We start from the raw sequence: 11,479 nt of genomic DNA, 5'->3' as shown, positions 1-11,479 counted from the left end.
GAGCTGTAAATGGGGAATCATTGGCGTTGGGGACAACTTGCAACCAGCCAGGCCAACAAGCAAGGATGTCTTTGCAATAGTTGCGCTGGGATTACCTCAAGGTTGTCGTGGCGCGCCTTGGCCAATGCGGCTGCTGCACGGTGCCCACACCCATGACTTCCAATTGGTAGCTCTGCCCAAGGACTACTGTCTGCTACCCGACCTCTGCCGGCGCTACCTGCAGGCGGTAAGCTTGCTCATGTACGCCATGCTGGGCACCTGGCCGGATCTCGCTCACATTGTTGCCGTCCGTCCTCAGCTGCTACTCCGCCTGCCCAGCTGGCACCACTGGGCCGCAGTTGTGCCTGTCAGTACAACAAGGAAACGGTCAACTACAGCATCAAGTATGTCCCAGGCAACTTGCCCCTTGTGGGCTTTGAGGCATACAATGACTCCAAATGGGGTGCTGACAATGTTGCGCTCAGCAATGGGCTTCCTTTGTCTTTGTCCTCTCCATTGGCGCCGTCTTGTGGTCCTGCTGAGTTCAGACCCGCGTTGCCGCGTTGTTCACTGGGCCAAGGAGGCTGTTCTCCTTGTCCAAGTGCTTGGCGGCCTTGGCCATCCCACCAACAGCCTCTCCTGCCTCTTCAGCGATAACCAGGATGGCAACGCCTTGGTGCACAACCCCCAGTTCCACAACCAAACCTGCCACGTTTGCCTTACCGCCTTACCAAGCACTTTGTCCGGGTGCACTCAAGATTACGTCCATCATGTCGCTTGCTACTCCCGGCGCAGACGGCAGAGATGCGCAAGGGGGAGAGAGAGATCTGCCGGACAGGAGAGGGCAACAAGAGTAAAGGGGATCTAAGTCTCGAGGGCTGCGAGCGGCAAAAGTGAGGAGACATTGAATTTCAAACCTGCAACCAAGATGTGAAGCCGTGCAATTCTTTGACAGGGAATTATGCAAAGACCACTGCACCAGCAGCACAGGGAATGGGAGTGGACAATCAGAGGGCAACCTTAAGGCTGTGTCACTGAAGGTGCAGCAACACATCCCCACCGCAGCCACGGTCACCAATGCAATGAACAAGTTGCTGCTGCTCCCTGCCTTTTTGAGGCACCGCTTTGCCATGAGTGTCCAACCGTTGTGGGCAAGGGGGGTGTTGCTGCACCTCTGGCAGCTCAGCCTTGAGGTCTTCTTCCGACCATCCAATCCAATTCCCTGTGCTGATTGCGCAGCACAACATAACTCCTGCGGGATCATTATGTGGCTCTCACCTTTTGGTTGCTGGTTCAACCCCGGCTAGCTCCGCTCTCACGCTCCTTTTGCCGCTTGCACCCCCGAGACTTTGATCTCCCCCTCTCCTCTTGTTGCCCTCTGCTGTCTAGGCGGACCTGCTGCTCTCCCTCACGCTTCTCTTCCCTCTGCGCCTGGGAGCAGGCCTGTTTTGTGTTTTGTTCTCCCTCACTGCGCTGACATTGACTGCCTATGCCAATACGTCAAGGGGCCTTTGGGCATTTGCAGCTTGCTCCTGTGTTTGTCAATGATTGTCTCTCTTGCTGAGGCAGCCGAAATAGGTCACAAGCCAGTAACAACCCCTGTCAAACAATTCTGCTCACTGTAGGCTATCGCTTGCTTGTCTGCTCTCTGCAGACCCAGGACATTTGCAGCTCTGTCTGCTGCACTGCTTGCCATATGGCACACAAGCCTGGCATTCTTGTGGCAACCATACCTAGAATGTATGGCTTGATGAATCTGAGGCATTGTTGGCTGCCTTGCGCAACATGCAAGAAGTGCATAACAATTTGGCCCACCTGACACCAACTTTAACATGCTCTACAGATTTGCTGTGTGCTGCGCTTGCTTATTGTCTTGGGCAGTGCACTGGAATCCACTATGTGACGACCTGCAAGTACAACACCCCTGGCCACTGCTCTGCACTCTGCAAGGTCATCCATCTGCCTGAATTTGCAGGGCAAGTGTTGCCTCCTCTAGCACTGCCAATTGCTTGTGCTACCTACTGTCAGTTTGTGACAGCAGAGGTGCTCCCTGTATTTGCTTGAAAACTACAAATTGCAAGGTAGGGTTGACAGCGCTATGAGCAGCAGTGATGGACTTTGAGCTAAGATTCCTTGCCCCACCTCATGGTGATCTGCCCTTCCCCTCTGCCCCGCGCTGCAGCCAACAGTCTCTGTTGCAAGACCCTTTGTCCCTTTGGCAAATTGCTGCATGCCTTGGATTTGTCAGAAATAATGACAAAGCTTGAGTCTGCTCACAAAAGTGGGCATCGCACTGCGCAGTAGTGAACCCAGCAGGCTGGGGCAACAAACAAACCCATGAGGCCCTGCTTCTCCAGTGCAAAGCATGCCTGTGCTGCATTAGACAGTGGATCAATTGCTTGCTTGGTTACACAACAACTTGCAGGAAGCTTGATTGCAAGGTTGCATGCCGTCTTGTCTCTGTTTTGAGGGTTGAGAGCAACTGCGCCTGGATTGCCTTTGCAAGCCGGTCGCATGCCACCTTGTCTATTCCTGGGATGTCTGTGCTGTCTGGGCAGGCTCCATTCCTGCTCTGCCTTGCCCCACGCAGCGTCTGCCTCCAAGCCTGCTCTTTACTTTGCCAGGTGTGATCCTGCTTGCAGCCACTTCAGGTCCTGCTCCCACCGTGCACCCTGACCGGCTGCCGGCCCCATCCAGGGTCATGTTGCTGCCATGCTGCTACATAAATACATGATCAGCCCGCTGCAAAATCTGAGTGCTGCGTGTCACTGTCCCCTGCACTGCTCGAGCCCCCTGGATCAACCTGCTTAAATGCCCTGTCAAGCCCATTGATATGGCGTTTGCCAAGACTTCTCTGTTTGTTGCCGCTGCAGGCCAGTCACGCAAGGTGCACTGTGCACAGCAACAGCTTCAAAATGTTTCCCTCTGTGAACCTGCGCATCAGCTGCAAGATCTTCTGCAACACAGGTAGGACTGCAAGGCAGGCCAGTTGCATCCTTTTGTTCCCTCTGTGACTAAAGGTCCTCCACACTGCAGACTCTGTCTACAGCATTGTGACAAGGCCTCCCGGTGTGCTGCTGTTCTTGCACTACCTATCGCTGGCAATGGCTCCAGCTGCTCTTGGGGCAGCACCTCCTAGCCGCCGTCAAATGGCTTGGCAAGCTTCCCTGGGCCAAGTTTATCTTGGTTGCGGCTTTCAGGTTGCAATTCTGACGCCCTCTCTTGTTGAGCCTTGTCACTTCTTTCACTCACTTGCTCTCTCTCTCCTCCCAGATTCGAAGTGTCAATGCCACACGGCAGGCCAAATTAAAACAATCAACTTCACCTTGCACTGCAATAAGTACAGCACCTGCTTTCCTTGAGACCGCAACGTGCACCGCAGTGCGCCAAGCTATAAGGTGCCAACTGCTGCATGTACTGCTGGAAGAAGGACCAGCGCAACAAAGTTACCTGATACAGTTTTCAACTTTCTACGTGCCGCCCAAGGCTCCTTGCAGCATGTTCCTTGCTGTCATTTTCTGCAAGGTGTTTGCCCCGGTCGCAAAGCTCACTCCCATGCAGACTTTCCAGGCACTCTCAGTGTGCAGCAATCTTCTGTGCTCAAGCCTCACTGCGCGCACGGCAGCCTCAGGCAGGCCGGTCAGGTGTGGTGAAATCATATTCACACTTTACGCAAGGCTGAAAAGCAGCCTGGCTACACACGCAGCAAGTCCAACACATGCATCCATGTCTGTGGACAGTAGCAAAGGGGGCAGGTGTAATGCCACCGCTTTCCAAACATTGCATTGGCCAATTCTAATGAGCCAATTGACCGGAGCAGGCAACCCGGGCTCCATTCCTCGAGTTCTACTTCCTTACAGTGCGGCATTGCCAGGGACTGCAGAAGGTGCACCTGCGCACTAGCTGTGAAGAGCCCCTGAGCTGCTGCTGACGCAAGGTGCTGCACGGAGAGCTCACTCGCAAGTCCCGCACCCAGGCTCGTTCCCAATGACCAGAAGCTGTCACAAGCATTGCCTCCTCGGCTGATCAAACCTTGCCAACAGCAATCAAATGTGTATTTGGATGCACCGCAGATCTATGACAGCGGGGGCAAGTCTTCAGGCAAGAGGAGGAACGGTGCACCTTGTCATTTGGTGCCATCGAGCAGGGCAAGATCGCTAACTATGTACAGGCAAAGGCAGACCGAGGGCATGTGCAAAAGAGGACGAGCTTCAAACGGCACCCGTTGTCGAGCCCGCAACCGATGCGGGGCGCGCCTCATCAGAGAGCCCGAGACGCTGCCACTCGGCCTCGATCTCCTGTCCCGAGAGCCGCGGCATCTCCTTGGCCATCTTGACGTAGGAAACGCCCTCAACATAGCCTCGGGCAAAGATGATGTCTGCGGTCATTTGGGAGAGGATCAGCAAGAGGCGTGAGCAATATGCCGACCAGCGCCACGCACCAATCTCCTCCAGAGACCGGCCACTGGTCTCGAGGTAGAAGAAGCGGATGACCGGAAGGAACATCAAGTTGACAGCCCCGACTTTGAAGGAAAGGGCCGGAGAGCGTCAGCTGAGGCCTGAGTGTTACCGGAGGCAGAAGAAGCGGCAAGAAACGCACAGAATGCAACTATCCCACGCGCAAGCGGCAGGTCAGTCGAGCGCACGTTCAAGAGCGGTCAAGAGTACGCACAGCAGCCGATTGCGGATGTGGCAAGGAAGGGCGGCGTGAACATGACGACTGTGAACTGCAGGTCCATCTGCGGTCAGTCGGGGCCAATCTTCCAGCGGATTGCAGCAACTTGCGTTCCACAGCCAGTTGTTGATAGTCGAGACAGCGTTGGCGTTCGTGCGCGTCTTGAGAGGGTTGACTTCGGCCGGGTAAAGCCAAGGCAGCTCCAACCACGTGAAACCGAAGAAGGTGAGGAACAGGAAGAGCTGGGTCGAGGAGGTCAGCATGGTCTGCATGCATCAGTGTCGCACGCGTGGACTGGACGCACGCCAACAATCGAGCCGTTGATGGCCGAGCTGTTCTGCCCGGGGATGATGCAGGCCATGCTGCACACAGAAAGCGCGCATGTGTCAATACCACGGAGTACAGAGGGTCAGCCGGCATTGCCATATTGCGCACATAAGGAACATAGACAGCGCCTGGCCGACCGTGCCGATGTAGAAGAGCTTGCGGCGGCCGATGCGGTCGACTAGCGGGAATGAGATGCAGGCGGCAAGGGCGTAGACGGTTGCGAGAACTGAGCCGAGGATAAGCGCCATGGTGCGATCGACACCAAGATAGTCTTCGAAGATGACCGTCGAGAAGTCTGAACGAGGCGACACATGGTCAGCTCCATCCAAAGATCGAGAGAACCGCAACAGAGGGCTAAAACGCACAGATGACCGCGTTACAGCCACCGATCTGCTGGAAGAACTGGCTGGAAGAGCCAATGAGAACTCGGCGAAGGTGCTGAGTCGGCCCATTCGTAAGGAGGTCGCGCTTGCGCTGGCGAGTCTGGCCCTCGAGAGCGTCGGCGATAACCTTAGTCTGGAGGATGACCGTCTCCGAGTTCATTGGCGCGGGCTCGAGCGCTGCAATGACTCGCTGCGCTTCGACCATGTGGCCCTTGGACACGAGCCAACGAGGCGACTCTGGGAGCCAGACGATCATGATGTTGAGGATGACGGCAAAGACACACTTCAGGGATGACGTCGCAGGCGTGGTCGGTGCGAGTACGCGATATGTGCAGTCAGCACGCATCCAGAGAGGCCGGGAGGTCTGAAGACCAGCAAAACGTACCTGAATGGCGACCGGAACGCGCCACGAAGCGTCACTCTCCATGAAAGAGAAGCCCAGGTCAATCCACTGCAGCAGACAGGCACGTGATCAGCTAAGCTCGCTGTCCTTGAAGCTCAGCAAGAAGGCGAAAAGACTCACGTAGGAAAGCATGGTACCCGTAGAGATCATGGCGGCTTCAATGAACACCGCGAGACCGCGCGAGTGGGCCTTGGCACACTCAGCATGCCATGTAGGGATTGTCGAAGTGTGGAAGCCGGTGCCAAAACCAGCCACTGCGCATCAGAGACGAAGGAAGCGGCGACGAATGTGCGTGAGTGTCCGAGCCGGACGTGCGCGCTTGAACGTGCTACGCACCAAGACGGCCGATGATGTACTGGCCGCTAGCCCAATGGCCACTGAAAGACGTGACCTGGAGGGCGATACCCGCGGTCATAACATACGATCCGGCCGCGATCATTTTCCGCCTTCCGAGGCGGTCGCCGAAGAGGAGGGCAAAGATAGCGCCGCCTGCCGGTACTGGAGTGAGCTGGACAGCTCGCGCGGGAGGCCGGGCACGGACACGCACCGAGGCAACCGACGGTGTAGATTGCGACGTAGAAAGCCTGATAAACGGACGCTGTGCGGAAAGAGACGTCAGCTCCAGCTGTGGCAAACGAGGAGCAGTCTGCCCACCTTGGTAGCTGCCCTGGATGGAAGCATCTGCCAACGTGAACGTGCGAACGAACTGCGGACTAGAGATGAGACCGGACATGACGCCCTGGTCATACCTGTGTCGCCGGTGATCAGCTTATGCATGCAAGAGTGGCAACTTTTTGGCATACCCGAAAAGGATGAAGCCACACGAGGCCGCCACTGTGACGAGATGGTCGAGTCGCTTGCCGTTTGCGCCCATGTAGGTCGGGATCCCTGACGCGTCCATCCTGTGAGTGACAGGTAGTCAGCTTGTCTCACAACGAGAGAGCCAGGGCAGTGTGCGCGCACTTGATACCCTCGGGTATCTCCGCGCCGGCGAAAGCATCCTTCTTTGCGATCCGGCCAGCACCGGTCGTCGGAGGAGGCGAGGTGTCGGAGAACTCGCGCTTCTCAGCGTCGGGCCGCGCTTTGTCGTTGACGAGACTCATGATGCTTAGCTCAAGGGAGGAGGAGACGAGCGCAGGAAGAAGGAAAGCAGCAAAGGAGGGCGCAGCAAGACGAGGGGACCGACTTTGGGACGAGAGTTGACCGTGGGGGCGCCATTGCTCGTCGCGAAGGGACTGCTCATCATACGCGGCCCCGTCAGAGCCTCCGCACGACCACCTCGTTCGGCTAGACGAGCACGGCCAAGAAGTTGGTCTTGGTGGAGAGGCACTGTGGCAGTCGAGAAGGGAAGGCGCTCCTCCGCGCGCGCACAGAGACGGTGCCGGCCCGGCGACGATACCTAGCGCCCGCGAAGCTTGGTTGCTCTCGGTGACAACAAGCCGGTCCCGAGGCTTGGACAGCGAGAGCCGCAGCCGGGGAGAGCGACTCGGGAGGAGTCCGGAGCGGAGTCGCGCAGAGCTTGGCAGTGATGCCGGCAGGCAAGCCAGCCGAGCGAGCAGTCGGTCAGCACCGAGAATGCACGGCACAGCGCAGCGTCGCACCGGAAACGCGATGGCGTGGCGAGAGACGAGTGGGAGGAACGGGGTCCCCCGCTCTGCCGAGCATCGCAACGCGGAGAACACAGCAGACAGCTGTCGCCCAGAGTTTGAGTGGCGGTGGTTGTGTCGCGCTCGATGCTTCGCGCGAAGTTCGCTGAATGCGTCTTATGCGAGCCGTGCTTGCGGCCGAGTCGGTGAAAAGCAAGGTCCCTCCCGGAGCAGCAACCAACAAAAGGCCTCGTCGCGCTACGAAGCGATACCATTGTTCAATCGTCTGCATCCTCGCCTGCACCACCAGCATCGTCCTCTTCGTCTGCACCGGGCGAGTCTACCCGCTGCTTCTTGTGCACAGCCCGCAGATCCGGCAAATCCTCCTCCTCTTCATCGTCCGTCAGCCCTGTCCTCCCTCCTGCGCCGCCTCGATTTTGCCCATCATCTTCATCCTCCTCGTCCGCATCCTCTTCATCATCTGCCGCGCGCCGCTTCTTCGGCGCGGCTTGCGCAGACTTGGCTCGCTGCGGTGGCGCGTTCACCGGGTTGACAGCCTCGCCTGCACAGTCCGGCGAGCTCAGTACAGCGCAAACGAGAAGGCGAAAATTGGAAGCGTACAGGCATCGATCCACTGGCTGTAGAGATCAACCGGCTCTGTAAGATCTGCGTCCGAAATGCGAAGGGGCGGGGTCCGGAGGAAAGCGAGCAGGCGCAGAGGTCGTAGGTGGGAGATCCAGCAGGGTGATTCGCAGAACATGGGTCAACAGGCTAGACGGCGTTGGCGTCGAAATGGACGCGATCGAACCAGACGCACGGTTGATATCAGCCTGCGAGATGGAAGACACGTCAGACGATCAACAGCTTCCACGAGGCAACAGAGGACGTGCTCGTACCTCGAAACTCTGCCCGCAGTCCTTGCACGCTAACCGGCCGATGTGGTTCTTCGTGTCGCTGCAAGGCAACGAGAAGTGGACGGTGTCAGCGCAGCCTCGAGGGACAGAGGGAGACGGAACGCTGTTACACACAGCTTGCAGGTGACCGAGCCCTGGTGAGCGCAGAACACACAGCGGAACGACTTGTCTGTACACAGGGCGGCGCGACGAGTGATGAGCGTCGCGGCGAGCGGACACAGACTCTGGGAGGCGCCAGAGCAGCAGACGCACCCAGGACCTGCTTGACGCGGACCTGAGGCTTCTTGGACGACTTGCGCTTGCCCATCTCTGGATTGTGCGGAGGAAGGGGACGATGGATGACCGCTCGTCCTCATCAGAAGCAAGTCGCCCCGACGAGCCGACCTCGAGACGGCAGTCGATCTTGGCACGAGATCCGTGACTCCGAGTCGCTCAACAAGTACTTCTCAAGCTCCTGAAATCGTCCACGGTTCTCGCTCCTGATAGTGCATCACGAGAAATGCTGCTCTCGGGCTGCTCTCGGCGCGGCAGAGCTGGCTCCGGCAAAGACGGTCTGCAAACGGAAGGGCCAGACAGCTCCTCTACGGAACACATGTTGAGGCACGCAAAGAGGCGGCAGCGAGATGTCTCGCGGCTGCCGACGGGCGAGGTTGCCCGGCCCGCTCTCCTGCTTTCTTCTCTCGTCTCCCGCCTCGCCCGCACGTTCCCGCGCGTCTGTAGGATCACTCCAGCTGCCATGCTGTCTTCTGCACGCCGTGTCCTCGGTCGCGTGAGCAGCCTGTCCGCTCCCGCTCACGTACCGCGCCCCCACTTACCCACCCATCCTCTCCCTCGCAGGCTCCGCTCGCGACCCGGTCCCTGTCGACCACTGCTGCGCGCTTCGACGTCAAGCAGACTGTCTCCAAGATCTACGCATCGCCCGCTGAGGCTGTCGCCGACGTCAAGGGCGACTCGATCGTCCTCTCCGGAGGTGCGTCCCGGGCCGCGGCTCGCCCGTCTCTCACTCTGCATAGCCCGGGGCGACCAGCAGCGGCTCCTGGAATACTCAGATACACTGTTGGAACGGCTACGCGCTGTCATGACTGGCACAGCGCACGTCCCGCCGTCGCTCGTTCTGACCCATGCCCTCCGACCGCTGCACCCATGTCGGAAGGAGCTCGGTGGCCGCCTCCACACCTTTCGCCGACTGCAGAGACGCGACTTGTCAGTAGTACAAGCACAACTAGCACTAGCACAGTCAGGACTGGGAGGCGCATCGATGCAGCGACTGACGCTTTTCTGCTTCGTGCGCAGGTTTCGGATTGTGCGGCACTGCCGGTGCGTGCCACAAGCCCGTGGAGCTCGGATAGGATGACGACTGACGGCGCCTCTATAGACACGCTGATCGGCGCCCTCTCTCAGCGCCCGGAGGTCAAGAACCTCACCTGCGTTTCGAACAATGCTGGTGTCGGCAAGTTCGGCCTCGGTATGTCCATCATAGCTTCCGAATCGCAAAGATCTTCGGACACTGAATGGTACTGCTCTGGACAGGTGCTCTCCTCCACTCGGGCCAGATCTCCAAGATGATCTCGTCGTACCTCGGCGCGAACAAGGTGGGTCGATCGCCTGTGATTTCGACAGGGTTTCTGTAGCCTGACTATCCCCTCGACACACAGCACTTCGAGTCGCTGTATCTCAACGGGCAGATCTCGCTCGAGCTGACGCCGCAAGGCACTCTCGCCGAACGGTGCCGTGCCGGCGGCGCAGGCATTCCCGCCTTCTACACGCCGTCGGGCTATGGCACTGCGGTGCAGACCGGCGAGATTCCCATCCGTTACAAGGAGGGTGGCAAGGAGGTCGACATTCCCGGCAAGGCGCGCGAAGCCCGCGACTTCGACGGCAAGGGCTACATCATGGAGGAGGCAATCAAGGGTGACTACGCGCTGATCAAGGTGTGGAAGGCCGACGAGTACGGCAACTGCGTTTTCCGGTGCGTTTCTCTTTTCACGCTTGTACGCGACCTCTGCTCATCTCTTCCTACTCAGTTACGCTGCCCAAAACTTCTCCGGCGCCATGGCTCGTTCCGCCAAGATGACGATCGTTGAGGCGGAGGAGATTGTCCCGGTTGGTTCGCTCGACCCGAACCACATTCACCTTCCTGGCATCTAGTGAGTTAATCATCTCGCTTTCTCGGTGTCCAGGCTGATCCGCTCACTGCCCATCATTCGCAGCGTGAACCGTGTGGTCAAGTCGGAGACTCCGAAGCGCGTCGAGATCGAGGTCCTCCGCGAGGAGAAGGGCGACACAGCTTCCGAGGCTGCCCTGGGCAAGGACGAGGCGCGCCTCCGCCGTGAGCGCATCGTCAAGCGTGCGGCCAAGGAGCTCAAGGAGGGCATGTACGTGAACCTCGGCATCGGCATGCCCATGCTCGCGCCGTCTTTCCTCGAGCCCGGCACGGTCATCCACATGCAGTCGGAGAACGGAATCCTCGGTGCGTTCTTTTCGTCTGCTTGTCCCTCTGATCGCACACGTTCTGACAGGCCTGTTGATACAGGCATGGGCCCTTACCCGACCAAGGCTGAGGTGGATGCCGACATCATCAACGCTGGCAAGGAGACTGTCACCCTGCTTCCCGGCGCATCCACCTTCGACTCTGCCGAGTCGTTCTCGATGATCCGCGGCGGTCACGTCGACGTCTCGATGCTTGGCGCCATGCAGGTCTCGGCGTCGGGCGACATCGCAAACTACATGATCCCGGGCAAGATGGTCAAGGGCATGGGCGGCGCCATGGACCTCGTCTCTAACCCGGAGCAGACCAAGGTCGTTGTTGTCATGGACCACGTCGCCAAGGGCGGCAAGCACAAGATCCTCGACACGTGCTCGCTCCCGCTCACCGGTGTCAACTGTGTCTCGACCATCATCACCGACCGTGCGCTTCGCGTGATCTGCGTGCTCCCCTGAAAGCTTACACACTGACCTTGCCTCCCTCTCTGTCAACAGTCTGCGTATTCCAGGTTGACCGTGAAGCCAAGAAGCTCATCCTCACCGAGCTTGCGGCGGGTGTCACCGAGGAGGACGTGCGCAAGGCGACTGGCGCGAAGTACGAGGTCGCACCGGATCTCAAGGTGCGTGCGTGCGCTCGTTGTAGTAGACCGACAGTCCTGACACTCTTTCTTGATCTTCGCAGACTATGGACGCGTAGGCGGTGTTGTGCATGTCTCGTCGTTTTTGGGG

General features: G+C 58.5%; 3 protein-coding genes across 3 annotated transcripts; 1 reads left to right on the top strand and 2 right to left on the bottom strand.

The window, feature by feature from the left end:
- Window positions 1–4,190: 4,190 nt before the first annotated feature.
- On the bottom strand, window positions 4,191–6,869 carry JCM10292_003904 (sugar porter family MFS transporter; the record flags this gene model as incomplete). Its single annotated transcript, XM_076652862.1, has 14 exons — window positions 4,191–4,357; window positions 4,421–4,501; window positions 4,651–4,705; window positions 4,764–4,895; window positions 4,958–5,015; window positions 5,089–5,275; window positions 5,346–5,646; window positions 5,749–5,814; window positions 5,887–6,020; window positions 6,103–6,255; window positions 6,314–6,364; window positions 6,421–6,515; window positions 6,570–6,668; window positions 6,730–6,869. 14 exons carry the CDS (start codon window positions 6,867–6,869, stop codon window positions 4,191–4,193), a joined length of 1,719 nt encoding a protein of 572 aa, XP_076501598.1.
- Window positions 6,870–7,630: 761 nt separating this feature from the next.
- Window positions 7,631–8,573, bottom strand: JCM10292_003903 (transcription elongation factor 1 family protein; the record flags this gene model as incomplete). The annotated part of the gene is made up of 6 exons (XM_076652861.1): window positions 7,631–7,914; window positions 7,974–8,018; window positions 8,170–8,182; window positions 8,249–8,306; window positions 8,381–8,435; window positions 8,519–8,573. The coding sequence occupies 6 exons, from the start codon at window positions 8,571–8,573 to the stop codon at window positions 7,631–7,633; spliced, it is 510 nt and encodes a 169-aa protein (XP_076501597.1).
- Window positions 8,574–9,002: 429 nt separating this feature from the next.
- JCM10292_003902 (3-oxoacid CoA-transferase) lies at window positions 9,003–11,447 on the top strand (the record flags this gene model as incomplete). Its single annotated transcript, XM_076652860.1, has 11 exons — window positions 9,003–9,035; window positions 9,104–9,236; window positions 9,560–9,583; window positions 9,642–9,731; window positions 9,797–9,858; window positions 9,922–10,235; window positions 10,291–10,413; window positions 10,477–10,736; window positions 10,800–11,174; window positions 11,246–11,370; window positions 11,433–11,447. The coding sequence occupies 11 exons, from the start codon at window positions 9,003–9,005 to the stop codon at window positions 11,445–11,447; spliced, it is 1,554 nt and encodes a 517-aa protein (XP_076501596.1).
- Window positions 11,448–11,479: the final 32 nt, after the last annotated feature.

Source organism: Rhodotorula paludigena, assembly GCF_050403205.1.
Source record: "Rhodotorula paludigena JCM10292 DNA, Rt_paludigena_JCM10292v1_ctg96, whole genome shotgun sequence".
NCBI lineage: Eukaryota > Fungi > Basidiomycota > Microbotryomycetes > Sporidiobolales > Sporidiobolaceae > Rhodotorula > Rhodotorula paludigena.
This window is presented reverse-complemented; position numbering and strand designations above follow the sequence as displayed.